A 19,047-nucleotide genomic window follows, 5' to 3' on the forward strand; every position below is an offset into this window, starting at 1 on the left:
ATCAGCTGCTTTTAACATATTTCAGATGTTGATGTTTGTTGAAGGAGCTATCTCAGTTGTAAGGCAGGAAGAGCCCTCAGATCTGTTCCACGTAAGAACGACTTCCTTAATAAAGATGCTTACAGTGCTCCATAAATAGGTGCAAATTTGACAGGGACATGTGCTTGCCCAGGGGTGTAATTACAGGCTGTTAGAAGCTGTGGCAGAAAGCAGCATAGCCCAGCTGGTGAGAGGCAGGGCACGCTGACTTTGAGACTGCAGCGGGGCCGAGACACAGACCTGTACCTCCTCTCCGAACCTGACAGTGCCCTTACTGCTCCTGCTGAGGTGCTCTGGGTGCACTCGCTGTTGCTTTATTGGATAAGTGAGCCTCAGCCACGCCAGCACAACAACTTGCAGGGCTGTGCTATTGCTGTACTTAGGAACTCTGAGCTTGAGAGAGATTTTTCTCAAAAGACCAGTCCATGAATGCGTAGAAAAGAGCAGACTGAGGCTGGTAAAATCCCGTAGCTGTTACCAGCAGCCAGATGGAGAGTGCTGCAGGAGGGAGTTCTGCCAGTAATCCCTGCTGTAGCGTAAGACAATCGCACGGGAGCGTTTAATTTAATTTTTTAATCTTCCTGGGGATAAGTGCTGCATAGCTGTACAGGGCAGAGCTGAGACCGTCTCTGCCTGCTTGACAGCAATCCCTCTTCCCTATGCCACCCAAAATGGCATTTGTATCACCTGCTTTTTTTTTTTCTTTCTAGTTTCGCATACTTAATTTCCACTTCTGCTGACTGTGTTTAATGCTCTCACGTCCCATCCAGAGCTGCTGCTGCCTCTCTCTGCTTCTAAGCCACTTTTCGCTCCCATGGGCAGTCTGGGAGTTGCAATCCATCTTTTGGGCTGAGCAGTTCAGCCGTTCCCTGTAGGTTCACCGCTGCTTGTCCAAAAATGCTCAGGGCGTGAGGTCGAGGGGTGGAGAGCTGTGCCACGGCACGTCTGTGCAAAAGTCACTGCCACTGATTTTTGGGCAGTTTTATTTTGTAAGTGAACAGCAGCTCTGTGAGGTGGGTGCGTGCCCAGGGACCTGATTAGGCAGCATCTTCTTTGTGTGTGACCGTTCACCCGCTGTGTCCCCAACTTTATATTCCCAAGCCTGAGCTTCAAGCCCATGCTGGATGCAGGTGGCAGGTCCCTGCGCCTCTTCCCCTGTCCCATAACGTGGGAATCGGTGGCAGGAGCGAGAGCGATGCTGGGCTTGAACTGAAAACGCAGTCTGGACACAGCAGTGACTGCCAAACTGGGCACGTGTGTTAGTATAAATATTTGTGCAGCTTCATACCATCAATCAGTGTTAACAAATGTGGCTGCTTAAATGAAACACGTGGCGTTCTCAAATGCAAAATGCATGGAGGCGTCACGTAGATAGCAAGCGTTCTGTGGAGATGCTACAGCCGAGGCTGGGCTTCCCCGTGGGGTGGATTTACCAAACGTCTGAGTACTTCAGAGGGAAAAGAGAGAGATGGGGACCGTGCTGCTGGCACAGGTGGAGCTGTGTGCGGAGGAAGCTGTGGGGCTGGAGCTCGCTGACCCTTCCTGAGCCACTGGGAAACCTCAAGGACATGGGGCAATAAAGATCCTGCATCTTTTCACTGAAATAAAGATGTAATCCTTAGACTTTTTTTTATTACTTTCCTTAGATTTTAATGAAAAGTTTCAGAAACAAGGCATGCTCTTGAAGATCTCTCTCATGGAGGAGGAACTGGGGTAGAGAAGCTGCAGCCCTCCCGTCTGTTAGGCTTCTTAATAAGGGACGTGCTTTAGAGCTGCTAACATATAATGCAAATGAGCTAAATAAATATTGTTATGATCCTCTACCTCTGTGTTCAGGTTGCTTTTTAACTTTTTTTTTTTAAGCTGAGTGGCTCTGCCCTACTTGTGAGCAGATGCCTGTGTCCTGTTGTGGATGATCCACGGCTGCTTGCAGCAAAAGAGCCCTTCGGTGCTGTCACTGGGACGCCGGCTGTTGGGAGATCGGGGCTGGGATGGCTTTGTGCCTCTTATCTGCTCTCAACCATTCATTGTGGTCTGGCTGCTGGATCGGGTCCACCCCGATCAGCCTTCTGAGAAATTATTGTTTCAGACAAAATAATGGCTTTCGTATGTCGCTCTTCTGATTTCCAGCTTTGTGCTTTAAAAATGTTACTGCAGTAATGGGTTTCTGTAGGATTACTGCAATTCAGAAGGTCACACAGGCAATAATTACCCTATGCATTTAGTGTAAGGGCTTCAGAAACACAGCGCTAATTCACAGTCTGTCATCCCAGGCTGAATGATTAGATTCTGCATGCAGGTGTCTCAGCATATAAAGACTAGACCAAAATTTTGAGAGAGATCTCACAAAAAGATGTAGATCTCTATTTTCCGTGTGTACCAAGATTAATTCCAATATTGAATCGTTTTATGCAAAGCTAACGGGAGTATGTTTAAAATCTCTGAATAAGATTCATAACCAGCAAGAGCATGGGCAGAATTGGATCACTTGCCCCCAGTGAAACTCTTCGTTAAGGAAATGAGTCTAAACAGTAAATTTTCAGCCCACTCCCCCTCCTGACTTCAGACACCTGAAAATTAAAAAAGAGGAGTGCAGCTTGCGCTGAGCTTTGCGTGGTGCTCAGTAAGTGGAGCCAAGAAGCCCTCCTGCTCTGCAGCTGCTGGGTCCCCAGCATTGCTTTGGTGCCCATGGGGCCGTCAGGTTCAGGCCCCAATTAGCTGTGGGTCGAAATGAAGACAGGCAGCCTCACCTTGTCCTCAGGATGCTGTTCTGTACGAGGTCGTGGGGTAGTAACGTGCTTTTGCAGTCTCGCAGCAGCTTGTGCTAAGCTCACCCCCTGCAAACTAAGAGTAAGACAAGAGTAAGACAATTTTTTGCAACCCATCTTACTTGCACGAAGGGTGTGGGGGCTGTGTTCTGACACTTTGTGGTCTGGTAGCGTTGCTATCTGCAGAATTGAGCAATGGGAGACAAGGCGTGATCCGTGGATTTTGTTATTATTATATTGTGTCTTACACAGTTTAATTAGTTCTGTGTGCAGTGTTGGTGTGTCTATGGCTTTTGCCTAATTAAGATTTGTTATGTGTGGGGCTGGAGAATAAAATCAAAAAACTGCAGTGGATCAATTCCCATTGTACTGCCAGGGACTTGTATTGCTGTGAACTTGATACCATGGCATGGCCTGATAATTCCTGCTGCAGTCTGAAGCTTAAGTCTAAAGATTTATGTCCTTCTACCAGCATTTAGCCAGGTTAAACACTCTGTCAGGGCTTTGGTGGTAGAACCTGAAGCTGCAATTCTCACCTCTGCACAACTCAGTTAAATTTTTAATTCAACTCCTGAAATTTAAATGAATAGGCAAGCTTTAAATCTCCACTGGTTCCTGGACCCTGCTGGTAGCCGAGTTTGGTCTGTTCCTCTCCCCAGCCTCCCACGTGGCTTCTGAAGTACTGGTAACACACCTTGGGTTGAAGAAATAGTGAAACAAATGTGTTTTTCTTTTGGCAGGTCTTTTTGGTTCAAGTTAATCCAGGTGAAACCTTTACAATAAGGGCTGAAGATGGAACCCTGCAGTGCATTCAAGGTAAGAGGATGCTGGGACATGCAGATGAACATTTGCTTGTGTTGTGGAAAAACTTGTGTTCTAATCTCTACAAAAATGTCATATGCATTCTGGTAATACCACGAAGCACTTAGAGCGAGAAGCTGCAGACATGACTACACACTGATATATGGGATAGGATTTCAGTGTCTCAAAAATGAGTCATGAACTTCTTGCAAGTTCAGGAGATCTCTCTTCTTCTTTAGCTCATTTATCAGCATTTTCATAAATACGTATATTTCCTTATAACCAAACGGTAAATACAGTTACCGAGTTAAATTTAAAGCTAGTAACAATTAAATGCATATCGACAACCATACAGAAGCAATTTTGTTCTCACCCAGGCATCAAGAATGACAAAAAGTCAACAGAGAAGTGCAGACATGGCAGAGTGCTTGGAGAAGTCAATTGGCTTTGAGCAGAATTTCTAATTGGTTCTTTAAAACCAGAGCTGGTTAATTATGTGGTGTTGAATAAAAACATTTAAGCAGTCTTTTGATTGCTGTTTTTTCTTCTCTCTGAAGTTGTGTAAATATGATAAATTGTGTTTCTCTCCTTTATAAGAGGGACCGCACAAAATCTTTTAACCGGTCTGAAGGGAGAATTGACAAAAGACCTTTCAGATTGCGTAGTAAATACTATGAAAAAGAGGTTTCTAGCTAGTAGCAAATACAGCTTTAAAGGGAATCATATAATTGCTTAGTTATAATGCTGTCTACAGTAAATACAGGCAGGTTAAGTCAATGTTTAAAGAGAATAGACTTTGCATACTGTTCTCAGTGTTTGTTTTTTCTGAGCTTATAACACCGGCTTTTATTTTGAGAAGGTGTTGCCTCCCCTGTCCTTTCCAGCTCTTAGGTCATGAAGCAGCAACCTCACTGGGCTACTCATTCAAAAACCTGTCCTAAAAAAATAATAGAAATGGGTGAGAAAGAGTCAATCTAATGACAACTGTCTAGCTGGCAAATTCCCCCTGTATTTTGACTGTGGAATTCAAATCCGCACAAGACAGACTGTTTCTTGGACTGCATTGAATCCTGAAGTCGAACTACTCAAGGATAATTATACTTTTTATTAAAATTTAGATTAGAAGGGGCCTCTGGAGGTCACCTTACCCAACCATCTGCTATTAAAGCAGGGATAGTATCGGAGTTGGACCAGTGGTGTCCTCAGTGTGTGTTTGAACCTCATGTGGCATGCTCTTGAGCCTCTGGAGGAACATCTCCGTGACTTCCTCCCTTGCATCTCTTGTTGCCAGTGGTGGGTGGGAGTCTCAGGAAGGGATGGATGCCTCTGCATCTGGGTGGCACTGTGCAGAAAATCCTACTAAAATCTATGCAAAACTATGCAAAACATCCTCCCTGTGTTTTGGGTGTACCTCAGTTTTAAAAATGTCAAAATAAATATGAATATGCCTTTTTTATTTGTTGGTTTTCTAAACACTTAAACCAAACAAAACCTGCAACAACAAACAAACGGCCATGGATCGACATCTTCAGGAAATGTTTTTTGGGATAAGGTCACCCAAGGGAACAGGATATGTGCGTCCATGAGCTGTCTGGATGTACCTAAGAGCTGGATATTTTTGTTACGTGAAATTTCATCCCCATGGAAATAAGGAATTAATAGCTGTTTGAGATAGATATTACAGAAGCTCCTCTGAACACCATCCAGGATTATTCAGCCTGGATGAGCAATAATAGCAGCAATTTAAAACTACTTGTTGAGATTTATAGCCAACATGCTGTGTGGTAAGAAATTGGTCCTTGTGGCAATTAACAGAGTAATAAAGCCAGGTACTTTTATTTAAAATGAATGCTTTTATATTGGCTAGTACATTATTCTTTTTCCATTAGAAATATAATTATGACAACATTTATGTATATTTTTTCACGTTTGAAGTCTTGTTCAGGCAGCATATTTAAATGAATGCAACTTGAAACCTCTTTATTCTGTATTTCCCATAATTTAACGTATTTGTGCCAGCAGGGCTTGTTTGGTGCTCATCAGCGGTCTTTGATAAAAGTCATTTAGAATTCATGGTGTAAGCTTGTCTCCTGGTTTTGGGTAGAGCTGTCGTATTGGTTGCAAAGCCACACGTTTATTTGTATGTGCTGTTAAATTCTCGCTGAAAATTCCTCCACTCTTTAGGCTAGAGTGTAGTGAAGTATTTATGTTGCTGAACTAAATACGTGCTTCAAACGTGGAATGTGATCTGACTGTATGTGATGCATGAGAAGAGCGTTACCTGTTACATTACTTACAAACACAGCACAGTTTGGGCATAGCTTGGGGCAGTGGAGTTTTACCCTAGCATCCCTGAGTGCTTTTTGCCCTGGAAGGCAGCAATGCCAAGATGTCACATGCAGCGCACAGTGGGATGAATAATATGGACAAAATGAGTATTCTGGCACAACCTGAATTTGCTTGTCAAGCACATGTAGAAAATGCACGTCCAGAGACCTTGATGGAGACCGAATAACGCTTCTATCTATTGATTGCACGGAATTGCTCAATTATTGCTAAATGTATTTTGTGTTGCCATCAATCTAAATGATAGGCAAGCTGGGTATTATTTTCTACCATGAACGAAGCAGACAAAGTTTGCTGTTCTGTAATTTTATGTATGTCTGCGTAGTATGTGAAAAGCCCGTGACAAAGAGGAAAGGCTAGAACATGTAGGGAAATAGCACTTGGCATGATTAATGTATATAATTCCTGGGTGTATTATATCTAGCCCGGGCTGTTGGAAATATGTGCTTGAAACTTATCTGCAGCCTGTGATTGTTCAATATCACAGCCTGGATTGGAATACTGAAACACAAAAATTACAAAAAAGAAAAACAGTGAAAGGAAATTGTGCTTCGATCCTCGCATTGCATGGGCCAACAAGACTGCATTAAATGGGGTTTTGTTTTGTGATGTTTTTAGGACCAAGGCGTAAATTTGCTGTGGAATGGAAGGGTTTAATATGTTAAGCATGAACATCCGAGTAAATGAAGCGTTTGGGTGGCGTCTGGAGTGGCTACATTGTGTAATGAAAAAGGGCTAATAAGCACACACAGTTTACTAATATTAATGTTTGTTTCGACTGATATTTCAAGCGTTTTGCTGAACATGAAGCACTACGGGGCCTTTCTTTGTTCTTATCTTGTAAAACCAAGAATGCATGAATTTCGGAGCTGCTTTTTCTGTCGCTCTAAAAGCAAAGCAGCTCAAGAGGAAGGCAAGAAGTATGCTAAAAATCTAGCAGTGGTTTCTCAAATGAAAGATTTTCTGGAATTATTATTCCTTTAATTCGTGTGGGTGGGTTTCTGCAAATAAATGATGAAAATTGATACTAGCTCAGAATTGTCTTTATTAAAACAAGTTTTTAACAAAAAAGGATTTTCACCAGCAGATCTGGTGAAAATGAGAAGAAATAGAGAATATTAAGGACTAAAGGAGTGTAGATTTATGTAGGAGGAATGTGCATGTAAGAGAAAGAAGGCTGTTAGTGTCCAGTTTAGTCTGAGCAAACCAAAAAAAGTCCTTTATTTTTCCCTTTAGTATGAGATTGGAAATAAGGAAGTGACTCAGTTTCTTGGAGGAAAGGAAAAAGTTGAAAATAGATGGGACATCATGTAAGCAAATGACTGATAGTTGCTGGGTGGAGGCAGGGGAGGCCGAGATTAGAGCAGGGAAGGGAATACCCGAGGGAGCTGGAGGATGGAGGGCCAAAGACTGGGGATGAAAGAAGCCTTGAGGAGGTGGAACACAACATGCAGAACCAGACAGCTGGCGTTTTCCAAACTCTGCAAACTTGGAGTAAGCTGTGAGAATCGATCTACCTGTTGCATCAGCTGCTGAAGGCATTGCCCTTGCTCTGCAGGCGCGGAGGCAGCTGGTGAATCAGTGCACCTCTCTTACTTCCAGTCTGAGCCGAAATAGCAGCAGCTCCTGAAGTCGCGTTGCTTTGAGAGGCTTCCAGAAGGCTGGAAGGGTGTTTGTGGTGGGAGAGCTGTGCTGATTAGCTGGCTCAGGCAGGCCAGGGGCTGGTTTTGGAAGGGGGAAGAAGTAAAAGGTTCGTCTGAAGTTCTGGCTGGTGGGTTGCTCTGTTGGTGTTGCCTTTTGTTTTCTTCTTTCTTGCAGTATCTGCAGGGCTCTGGGAAGCTGGTCCTGGGTAAAACTAAGAAATTGTTACAAGTGTTTTCAGAATAAGCTGCATTAATACAGAATTCTGCAAAGCAGGAAGAAACGCTGTCTTTCTTTATCTTTTACAGTGAGGGCCCTTTTCACCCTGGTATCTTTTAAAGCACAGCTCTTACTATTCATTTACGTTATCTCACTTGATTTGTGGTACTTGGCGTTTAGATTTTATATTTGATGGAAAAGTCAGGCCTCCAGTACTCACTGGCCTCCTTAGCATGCCAACACATTTAAATAAGTTTTTGATTTATTAGCATATTTTCCATCAGTGGACAAAAGAGGGCTTATCTGCCCAAGTCTCTTCCAGAAAAAAAAAAAACAAAAAAAAACTATTGTGGAGGGCTACGATTTGGAAGAAAATCTGTTTTTTAATTCCTATCTAAGCAATCTTTTGCTTTAGTCAAAACATTTCTTCTATCCCCAGAGCCAGCAGCATCCCGCAGAGGTGCTGCGTCCCACCTGCTAGCTCCGGCGTGCAGCACTGCTGTGCCCAGGCTGTGGTTCAGTCCTGGCCCTTCTGCTGGGATGCTCTCCATGTGGATTTTCCAAGTTACAGCTATAAATCACCAGTTCTTATATCTTCCCGTGTAATTGGCATTGTTAGCTTAGTGTTTTCTGTCTGTTTTCTCATTGGTGCCCCATTATGAGCCAGATAATAATTGCGGTGGAGCCTGTTATCCTCTGTGCTCCTGGTCGTTATTCTGTTGTTTTTCAGATCTGAGCATTTTGGCCTTTTAGCTTTTGGTCACCTTGGGATAGTGAGGTTGTGCTTGTGTCATTTCCATAACTTGTGCTGAAATCTGTAAGGAGGGAGAGGAAGGAGATGCTAACTTGATCAGAATGGATTTTTTCCTTGCTGTCAGTGAGCTCGTAGCACCAATCTCCTTTCATCTCATAGGTTTTGTTTTTAGCACACTAGAATAAAGCATAGGAAACTGTGTAAGAAGCCAAAAGTAAACAATAGGATGCTTTGTTTACTGTGAGCATAATCTTAGCTTCTCCCCTTTACATCTGATAATGCTAAGAATAATCATGGGGGGGGTTCTTTGGATGTGTGTGGAATAAATCTCGAGTAAGATGCACCTGCAGTGGGTATGGTGTACGCAATGTCTGGTCCCTTAAAAATCCCTTGCAATGCAGTATAGTGAATGAATGGCTGATACAAGACAAAAATGAAAAAGAAACTCAAACACACAACAGATTTTTGAGTTGGTTAACCCTTCCCCAGTGTTAGTGTGAACGTCCTAGGAGGAGTGAAAGGAGAGCCGTGCTGCGTGTGACACGCGGAGGAACGTGGGGTCTTGGAGCATCTTGTAGGAGCTCGGCAGTGACCCGCACAGGCGTGCTGGGAGGGGAGAGCCTTTCCCCAGCCTCTGCGGCTGCGGGCTGCCTGCTGCAGACAGCCGGGATGTGACCTGGCACCAGCGCACGTCCTGCTGACGTGGCCTCCGCGGGAGTGCGAGCGGGGCAGCGGGAGAAGGGCCGGCAGGCTCCAACTCTGCGAGCTTACAAGGAAGGGAAAGCAAGGCAGCCTGCTTCACAGCACAGCAACACGTGGGCGAGCAGAGTGCACGCAGAAAGTTTGTCCTTTGGTATAGCAAAAGAAAGCGTGGCTCTTTGGTATTTTTCACTTCCTAGGAATCTGCTGCTGGGAAATGCATTTATCCATAAAATTAGGACAGCAGACTGCAAAGGCAAATGCTGGCCCAATGGGCTCTGATTTCCAGCTTTTTTGGTTTTGTAAACCTGTAGGCCTTGTCTTTGAGGCTTGTGTTTTCTTTGCTTTACGTGTATATACCTACACCCTAGAGGATCAGCAGGTGTGATACATTTAAACTGATTTGAAGGGATGCTTTTAAAGGCAGTGTGTCATAACAGCATGCTGTATTTTTTTTGCGTTTCCCAATATATGTGGATTTCTCCCCAAAACACAGAATCTGTGTGTCTGTCTCAGTAAAAAACAAACCCAGCTCTGCAGGAATGCTTGAATTGTCTGTGTAGGTCCTGCTCAAATGAAAATAGTCCTTCAGCTGCAGAACCAGTACATTCCAATCAATGGTGTCAGTCTGTTAAAATCCAAGATCCACATTCTTTACCCAGTCTACTCAGCCTGCAGACATTGCAAACACATTAGTCAGTGCTTTCAGTCTTTTTAAAGTGCATTAGTGCAGCTACAGTTCTAAGTTAGTAAAGCAATTATAAGCAGCCTCCTTAATCTGAAGCAGTTATATTTCTTGGCCAGAAGAGTCAAGAAATAATTCTATCAGCCTTATTAAATTCCATTGCTACTCCTCACAGACAAATGTTTGGTTTCCTATCCTTTTTATTCGTTGGCCTTTTGATTTTGGTTCATGTTTGTTTCGCATACGCAATGAAAAATACTTCGTGGTACAACACAATTTGCAGAGTTAGCTAAAGAGCAGAGTTTATCTGATAAAAGCCAGCGTGAGCTGTTATAACCAGAAGGAGCTATTTGTCAGAAAAGTCTCTTGGAGAGAGGATAAAAAAAAAAAAGAGAGTGGAAGGGAACTGAACATCAAGAAGGTGGACAAATGCACAGGTGTGCTGGCTTCACTATGGCATCATCCGTCTTAGATACGAGATCTGGTAAGTCCTCGTGCATTTGATGTGATGTTGTGACACTCCTCTCAACAGGCTGTGAGAAGAATGCTGGTAACTGAAGCCCTGCCTGCTCTTGCCAAAACCAGAAGTAGCTGTTGTGGCAGCTGGCATTAACCTTGATTTAAAGGGAATCTATCATCTAAGTGCAAGGAAGCTTTAACCCTCCGTGTCAGCTCTGCCACGGGCTTGTCCTACAGAGAGCCAGTGCGTTGCTGGCTGCCACCCTGAATAGACCTTGCATCCTCAAATCACTTTGAGGAAGACCTTGGGATTTGTTGTTTTTAACCTATTCTTCGGTTCAGACTTTTTGGTGGAGAAGACATCACCTCTGTTCCATCAACATTTTCCTTGGATTCTGCTCACTTCTAAGGACTTTCAGTGTATATTTGGCAAATGAGATCTTTAATCACAACTGTCTGAGGCTGCAAAACCATTTGCTAGAAGCAAAGCAGCGCTGCTGCTGGCTCTAATGATATGCTTTCTGTATTTTAGAGTGTCAAGAACTATTTCTTGCAGGAAAGAAATTTTATGTTCTCCGCAAAGCAAGTTTGCCAATTTTATAGCTTTTATTAATTTCATGTGATCCATTGTGACTGCCTGAAATTGGCATAGCGGATATTTTTGATATTTATAAAATGGCTAAGGCAGTCATTTCCTTCCATGTAGTCAGACTGCTAACCCAGGAAGACAGACATTTAGCAGCAGGCTTTAAATGCAGACTTCTTTTGAGTTGCCCATTTGAAGGACGAAGGGGGGAAAATCAAAGAGGCTTGGTGGCAGATTCCAAATGCTTACACCTGGAACTTCACTTAGGAATTGCTGATGAAGGCTCCCTGAGGGAGCCTGAAGACACTGTGTTCACGTCTGTGGCAGCAAGGCAAGTAGTCTGTCAATTGTAAAACTAAGGTAGGAGACGTGGATTGGGGATCCGGAGGAAGCACATAGTCACTCAGAAGTGTTACTGGGCTTTTTATCATCCTGGTGTTTCTTTTTTCTAATTATACAACAACAAAACAAACCAAAAAACAACAGCGAGAAAAACAACTCAAATACATAGCAGTAGTTAATTGAATTGACTTTAAATGTTGTGGTGGTAAAGAATGTAAAGTGGATTGTTTGTTGGTTTTGCTGAACTTTAAATTGCATTTGTGCCTACCAGAAAAAGAGAAATCTGTCGTGGCTGTACGTGATCCAGCTGTTGATCCTGCTGTTGGACTTCTTGTCAGGCTTCTGGGTTGGAGAGCTTTCCCTCTGCAAGTCTAACCTGGTCTATATTTAGATATAGTATGTATGATCATATCCTTAAGAGGTTTATTTGTTCCTTCTGCACATTGTTTTCTCACAGGCACCGAGTCCGTGATATTGCAGTGACTGTCCTTACAATGGCTGCATCCCTGACTTAAAGAAGAAAACTAAGAGGGGAAAAAAAAACCACCATTCAACAACACTATCTGTTTTGAAATTGTGTAATTCTGGACAGCCTTAAAGTAGTATCATTAATATTTATCTAAAAAATAAATCTTGAATATGACTTTGTATTCTAAAATATTCAACATTTAAATAACGTCAGTACAGCTTTCAGGCAAAGTTGCATAAGTAACCACGTGGGCTATGTTTACCCAAATGTCCACTTCGAAGTGATGCACCTCTCCAGCAAGGCTAGGCTCTAGGTTATTTATAAAAATCCAGCCTAAAATTCTTAGAAACGTGCATGCTTTTGCTTGCCGCCTACCCCTGCTAAGGACCAGCCTCTTCAGGTGCCATCTTGGCTAGGCCGCTGCGGATGAACTTGCTGTAACAGCATAAAGCATTATTTTTATCTCAGCAGAAGATATTATCTCATAATAACATTTTTGAACGTTTAGCTGAATTGTTCTGAGTGTTGGAGCTGTGCCTGGAGAGGGGACTGAAACACAATGCCAGCCATTCTCAATTGTGAGGGCAAGGAGCTCCAAGCGTGGTGAAGAGCCTGTGAGGAGTCGGGCGGCAGCGCAAGGGGCCTTCTGTCCTGGGCCCTGCTGACAGCACGATGCTCACGGCAGCGCCAGCTCTTGGCTGATTCCTAAATGTTGATACACTCAGATATGTAAAAATAGCATTAAATATGGCCCCTGCATTGCCTTATAGCTGGTAGTCAGTGATCGGAGCGTGGTGGAAGCGTTCATGGCCTCTGGAAGTGGCAAGCTAGCGCTGCCGGTGATCCGCCCGCGGGGCTTTCACAGAGGGTGCATTACGTTTCCTTCACAAGGTAGACGTGCCTTGCCTCCCTTGAGGGAGAATTCTGATATTTTGAATGTTTATCAGCCATCTGCGAAATGGAATGAGCATAATTGGTGGCTAATTGTTTGAAAGAACTGCGAAATACAATTACGAAGAGTTAAGCTGAAACAAATTGTGTTTATGAAATCTAGCATAAGAAATACTATATTAATCCTGCCTCGATACCAGGAAACAAAATTAGTATAATTAAGACTATCATATTGTAATTTTCTTGGCGACTAGATGCTTTGGCTGCTGCCTTTCTATTTTAATGCGGTTGGAGCAGACTGGCTTCCTGTCAGGTGGTGCCTCCTGCCGCCGCTGCCAGAGTCCTCATAAAATTACTTTGTTTACTCCTGTCATTGGACGTAGGAGATGCTACTGTTGTTGACTGGAAAAAGTGCTCTAAATTGTGTATTTGGCTATTTTGTTGTGGCCACAGAGTAATTTTGCAGGCTTTGTTAGGCCACGCTTTGCCAGTCTAGCTGGAAGCCCCGTTTACGCAGGGAGCTCAGGCTCTGAGATGCCTTCTCCGTGGCTGCTGCTTGCTGAACCCTGGTCTCCATCTCCATGCTAAGGAAAAGGTTTGGGACTTCAGTAGTGTTTTGTGAACTTACAGATTGCTACCTGGAGTTTCACTGAAGGAGCTCTTCAGGTTGCAAATTGCCTTCCTGCAGCTGCCACTCGTCTCAGCAAAGAGAAAGCTCAACAGCAAAAACCTACAACTTCTGCTTAGCAGCGTGCAAGAAGCTCTGCACTCTGTCCTTCATTATTTTGTAGGTTGTATTGGCCTCTTTTATAGGTGAGACAGTGCTGGAGAGATACTGCCACGTCAGCAAATAGTTGCAGTTAAGGGTAGATGAATAGAGGAGGTGAATATTGCAATGTTAACAAGAATCCAGTTACACGCTGTATGATGAAAAGTAAATCAAGTAACTTGGCTATTTATATTTAAGTAAACTTAAGCACATTTAAAAAGATCATAGAAGTAGCAATCATAGCTATTTCAATGCCAGGAGGGAGAAACGTAAGGAAAGCAGTTACAGATTGACACTTTTCAATTAGTTTTTTGTTGCACGTGTCTGGCTGATGAGATGGTGGATTTGTTGTGCAGCGTGCTCAGGTCAGAAAAAATGAGTATGTAACTGAGCTGTTATTGTTGCAGTTTGTATGTCACTATTGTGAACGCATTCAATTAAGGGATAATTAGCATAATGCCTGCTTTGATCTCTTCTTAATGGTTTAATTGCTTCTGAGTTAAACAAACACTATGCTTATTTTACAAAATTTTCCCTTGGGAGCTTGTCACGTGGAAGTGTATGTGCATGTATTTATTTTTTAAGCACCAAGAATAATCATTTATTTAATTAAGCTTCTCCTGGAATTCTCTTTTGGGATATTCTTGGTTCGTACGAGCTGCCTGAATAGCTAATGTGTCACAATAGGCTAGGTAGGAGTGATAATGGAATTGTCAACTGGAAAACAACTGTGTATGCTAATGATCCGATTATTATTCCAGGGTCATCTGGCTGGCTGGCTTTGTGGAAATAAGTACCAGCATACATTTCCCTGTACTTTGTGGAATGATTTCACAGATTCAAAGCCCTGTGACAGCTCCAGATGTGAGCGCTTGCCCTCTGTCCGTGAGGATTGCCTTGGCAGTAGCACAGCAGGCAGCACGTAGCTGTAGACCAGAGCATCTCCTTCTCCTCATGCACTCAGCTGCTCGCCAGGTCCGTGCCCCTCTTCCCTCTGCCCCGTGAAGTCCCGGGGCTGGCAGGGCAGAGCTTCCCAGCTCGGCTGGCTTGGTGTCTGCAGGGACTCGTTGCTGCCCTGGTCCTGAGCTGGTAGGCTGCCCTGCAGCACACCCACAGCTTCCAGAGGTAGCGATATACTCACAGGGCAGTAGGAAACTCTACTGTCTGGTTCTTTTCATCCTTTTCCTGTTCTTTTTGTTTGTTTGTTTTTTTAATTAATTTTCATTCTTTACTGTTTTTTAATGACACGTTCTTTCTGTACACGTCACGTAACAGCATGCCTATCAGAGCTTCCTGGAGATTGCAGAAAATAACAGAAGGAATAGCCATAGAATGTTTAAAAACCTTTTCTGGCATGGGTGAGCTTTTACAAAGAAGCATACTTGTAAGAGATCTTCAGAGTCTTCTTTTTGCTTGCCTGCACTTCCAGAAGCCATCTACTCTGCCAGGGTACTAGAATTCATCATGTGTTTTATCAGGATTTGCTTCTTACAGAAGCTCTAAGCAACATGCAGCCTCACCGGCTGGCTCCTTTGCAGTGTGGTGTCCCCTGTTTAGCAGTGACATTATTTAGTACAGGAATTGAACGTTTTCCAGAGAGCTCCCCAGCCAAGGAATCTTGGCTCCCAAAATCCTTCAGGGGAGGGTACAGTTACTACATCAACGGGTTCTCCCTTTCCTGCACATGGGGTATTTGCCATGTTTCCTTCAGATGGTTTTAACTGCCGAGTTAATTCATGTGCTGGTTAAAATCTCATTTAAATAAAACTATCCTAACTTTCTGTTACTTGCGTAGTAGCGAAATGCTAACTCTGGCTTCCAGATGTAGCCCACTTCACGATGGTGTTTGGAAATAACACGTTAAACAACTTACCTGGTGCTGTTTGGAGACTGATTGCAATGATAAACTCTTATGGGAATAATCTCCCTCATGGAGGCTACGAAAATGCACGTGCGTGGGTGGCGGTGGTGTGCGAGTGGGTTTTAGTTTATGACCAGAAGGGTACACGGAGAAACTTTTTACTCTGGTAGATATTAGCGTGCTGCTTTTGGTGAGCATATAAGCAGTAGCAGAACTTTTATCAAACTGTAAGTTTCAAGTTGTTGTTGGAAATTTACAGTTGTGTTTCTTCAGCACATGGCGAGATACTAAATTGAAAGAAGAACTTGTGGTGAGGCATGTGGAAGTGATAGACATAATTATGGCTGTAAATGCAAGTAGTGTAACAGTAGTTCCAATCAAGCAGAAATATTTGTCATGCAGAACATATGGAATCATCCTGAGTGTGCTTTAGTGTAAGCCATGTGTTGTTGTTTTTTTTTTTTTTAAAAAAAAAAAACACACAAAGGCCCCCCAAACTAGTCTCAGTCCTGCTGTTTTGCTGAATTTTTCTGTTCCTCTCCACTGCAGCAGTTGCTCTGCAAGTGGAGCAAACTCCCTCAAAGGGCAGGGTGTGTCCAAAGGTTTTGCAGTTTCTTTATTAATGCCTTCTCTGTTTGAACTGTGGCCTTTTATGTCTTCAAATGGCATAAGCTTGCATTTTTCTCAAGGTGAATATAAGACTAACATTTTGTTGACAAGCACAGCAAATTGAATAAATTAAATTGAATTTCCATTTTCAGGGCATCCTGAGTAGCCGAACATCAAATTTGGGTGAGCTGTTTTATATTACGTAGTACACACAGAAATAAAGAAATGAAGTTTTACAAGGAGATATCTGGCATTTACTAAGTGCTGCTCATGGACGTAGCTATTGCCATTCTATACATAGAAAAAAAAAAAAGAAAAGAAAGGTTATACACAAAATGGGTTAAGTGAATTAGCCAGTTATTCGAGCCAGCTGCTCTGCTAGAAATAGAAGTATAGCTATTTTCTAACCCCAAGCTGTGTAGTTGCAATGCTCTTCAGTACTACTGCGTCTCCTGTGTTTTGACCTTTTTAAAGCCCTTCTTTTGTCAATCGAGAAGGTACATTTCAAATACCAATTGCAGTATCCAGCTTGGAGCATTATTTTTCTTGCTTTATTTCTGCTTTAAGATGGATGTGTCCGGCCGATGACGTGGTTACTCTTATCTGCCCAAGTCCAGTGAGTTGCTAAATGCAGTTTGTGAAAACGTCTAGGCGTTTTTACAGGGAACTTCTTGTGATTTGCAGTGTAGTGAGTAAAGCAGGAGTAATTCTGATTTAAGTACAAATGCGGTTGGAGGCTGAGAATTATTCTTCATGCTAATTGGCCTTTAAAAGCACCCAGCAGTGATGCTGATAGGGAATGCACGTCTGATTTTAAGCGGCGTACACGTCCCCATGGCTGTCACCGAGGCCGCTGGTGTTCTCAGCAGCTCCCTAGCAGAGGTTTCTCTCCCCACATCTCCACCCCGAGCACAAAGCGACCCTTCGGTGTGTGTTTGTCGCTGCTGTGTATGGGCCCGGCGTGTCGGCACCTCATCCTTCTCCTCAACGAGACGTGCCTGTGAAACGTGGCCAGCACAGGGCGGGAGCCTGGGCCTGTCTGCAGGGAGGCCAAGCTGAAGTTTCTCAGCAGCTGGTGGTGCAAACGTGGCCACTTCAGAAGGAGCTGTGGAGCACCAAAGTACAGTTCTGCTGGGTTTGGGTTTTGGGCCTTTCAGCCCTTTGTGCAGAAGGGATGTGCTCCAAAGGTAAGAGATCCTGTAGGTCATGCTTGAAAACTTGAGTTGTGTTCTCCTGCGTTGAATTTCTGGACAGAGGTAACAGCGTCAGTAGTATTTAATTCCTTTTTTTCCATTTTGTTTGCCAGCATCCGCCAACACAGTTCCATTGTACAAAACAAACTAAACCCCTTTTGCCCCTCTCTGGTGCTTTTTCTTTAGCATTTACCTGCAAGTTACTCATCTCCCCCCGACCTGGGAAGCCGGGCGCTGCTTGCCCCGTGCTGCAGAGATTTCGGAGTGGTGCTGCCTGCTCGGCTCGCAGCGCCACGTAATTGTTCCTCTGGCTTCTGCTGCTCCCCAGCAGTTCCCTTCCCTGTCCTTTTGTGCGAGTGGAGGAGAGCAAAGCCTTCGCTGATAAAAGCAGCAGTTGTTTTGGACGCTGTAAAAGTAGCTGTTTGTTACAGCTGACCTGACCTGACCTGACGGATAGCTGCTGCTGAAAGACATGACCTTACCATGTTCTCTCCACCCCTCACGTCATCTCCCACTGCTTCCTTTGCCTCTCGCTGGTATTTGCCTGACCTGCTAGCCTGTTCAGGGAGGGAAAACCGATCCCGTAACAAAATGAATAGCTTGTCTGGCGCTTTGACTCATCGAACAGCTCCCACAGCTCAGGAGGAGATGAGGAGGAGATGAGGAGGAGATGAGGAGGCACTCGCTCACAAACCCAAGTCACCGTTTATGCACCCTGGTCGGAAAATAGCGTGAGTTAGGAGTGCGAGCTGCCTGTTACAGCGGTTTGAAGGCAGGGAAGGTATCTGCTGAACTCCGTTCATCTCAACACACAATTTAAGCTCGTGGAAGCTCCGGTTGGCAGCAGTGGAGCAGTCTGGGGCTCGGCACTGCTTTGGCTTGCGCTCTTACGGTGGGCTTTTGAAATGCTGCCCGTGAAGAAACCATCAATTATACTCGAGGTAACCTCGGGCTTCTGTCTCCTGCGAACCCTATTGAACGTTTGCTAAGCTGCCCAGAAAGAAGTGGAAATTTTAAATGCCCGAGGGGAACTTGAGCAAAGGAGGTACCAGGCAGTCAGCTGTCACGTTGGTTGTATGGAGGGCTGCTGGGAGAGCAGTGCCTTCTCTTTGATTTATCTGGGAACAGTTTAATTTATTCTCAAGGAATATTGAGCAGACGTGTCACAGACCAGTGAGTTGTAAGCAGCACACAAAGAGGCCGTCCTCAACCTCCCTGCCCCGAGTCAGGAATTCTTTCACAAAAGAATGTTGCATCAAGAGAAAATTCCTCCTTAATTTCAGAGCAATATAAATTCTTCAGTTCACAAGCAGTAGTCTCTCTTTCTATTGTTTGTTTTGTTCTTCTCTCCAAATACCAGGAGCACAAGGGCTCCTTTTGGACTTAGGAGAGCTTGGCACATCTTATTTGAAACTCAGCAAAGGACCGGTTTGCCCTGCTTGATCTTCATGACTTGCTCACAACTTGATCTGCATGTCTTGCGTTTTGTTGCTTCAGTTCCCTCACTCCACGGGACACAGTTGTGACTCTTGTACCAGCAGCATTTTTCCACGCTGACAGTTAACAGCCTGATACTGCGATGGGCAGCTGTAACCCCGAGCAGCCCCAGAAGTTGGGGAGAAGAACCTTTAGGGTGGCGTGCTTTTTGTGTCTCAGCTCTTCATCATGCTGTGGCTCCAGTGCAACAACAGGAATTCTCCTGATCAACTCAGAATTTTGGCACTTTGGGGATGCCATAATATGGAATGCTGGTTTTTTTGTTTGTTTTGGGGATTTTCCTGGCTTTGTTTTGTAACGTGGTCATTGCACCCATGGGATGGGTGGCGTTGCAGGCAAATGTGACTTGGTATGTACTACTTCTCCTAAAGCCGTGGTTGCTTCTGGACAGCCTCCAAAGCCTCTTGAAGTAGCCAGTT

General features: G+C 44.0%; 1 protein-coding gene across 4 annotated transcripts in view; it reads left to right on the forward strand.

Moving 5' to 3' along the window:
- The window catches only part of FNDC3B (fibronectin type III domain containing 3B), a 174,671-nt gene that overhangs the window by 34,813 nt on the left and 120,811 nt on the right, over positions 1-19,047 (forward strand). For 2 of the 4 annotated variants that reach the window (XM_027464789.3, XM_072042700.1), the window contains exon 3: positions 3,548-3,623. In XM_027464789.3, coding sequence (XP_027320590.3) covers positions 3,548-3,623 — 76 coding nt within the window. Of the gene's footprint in view, positions 1-3,547; positions 3,624-7,334; positions 7,449-10,020; positions 10,437-19,047 lie in introns of those variants that run through there. The other 2 variants (XM_072042704.1, XM_072042703.1) reach the window with 2 other exon arrangements.

The sequence above is a fragment of the Anas platyrhynchos genome, chromosome 9 (genome assembly GCF_047663525.1).
Source record: "Anas platyrhynchos isolate ZD024472 breed Pekin duck chromosome 9, IASCAAS_PekinDuck_T2T, whole genome shotgun sequence".
Taxonomy (NCBI): Eukaryota; Metazoa; Chordata; class Aves; order Anseriformes; family Anatidae; genus Anas; species Anas platyrhynchos.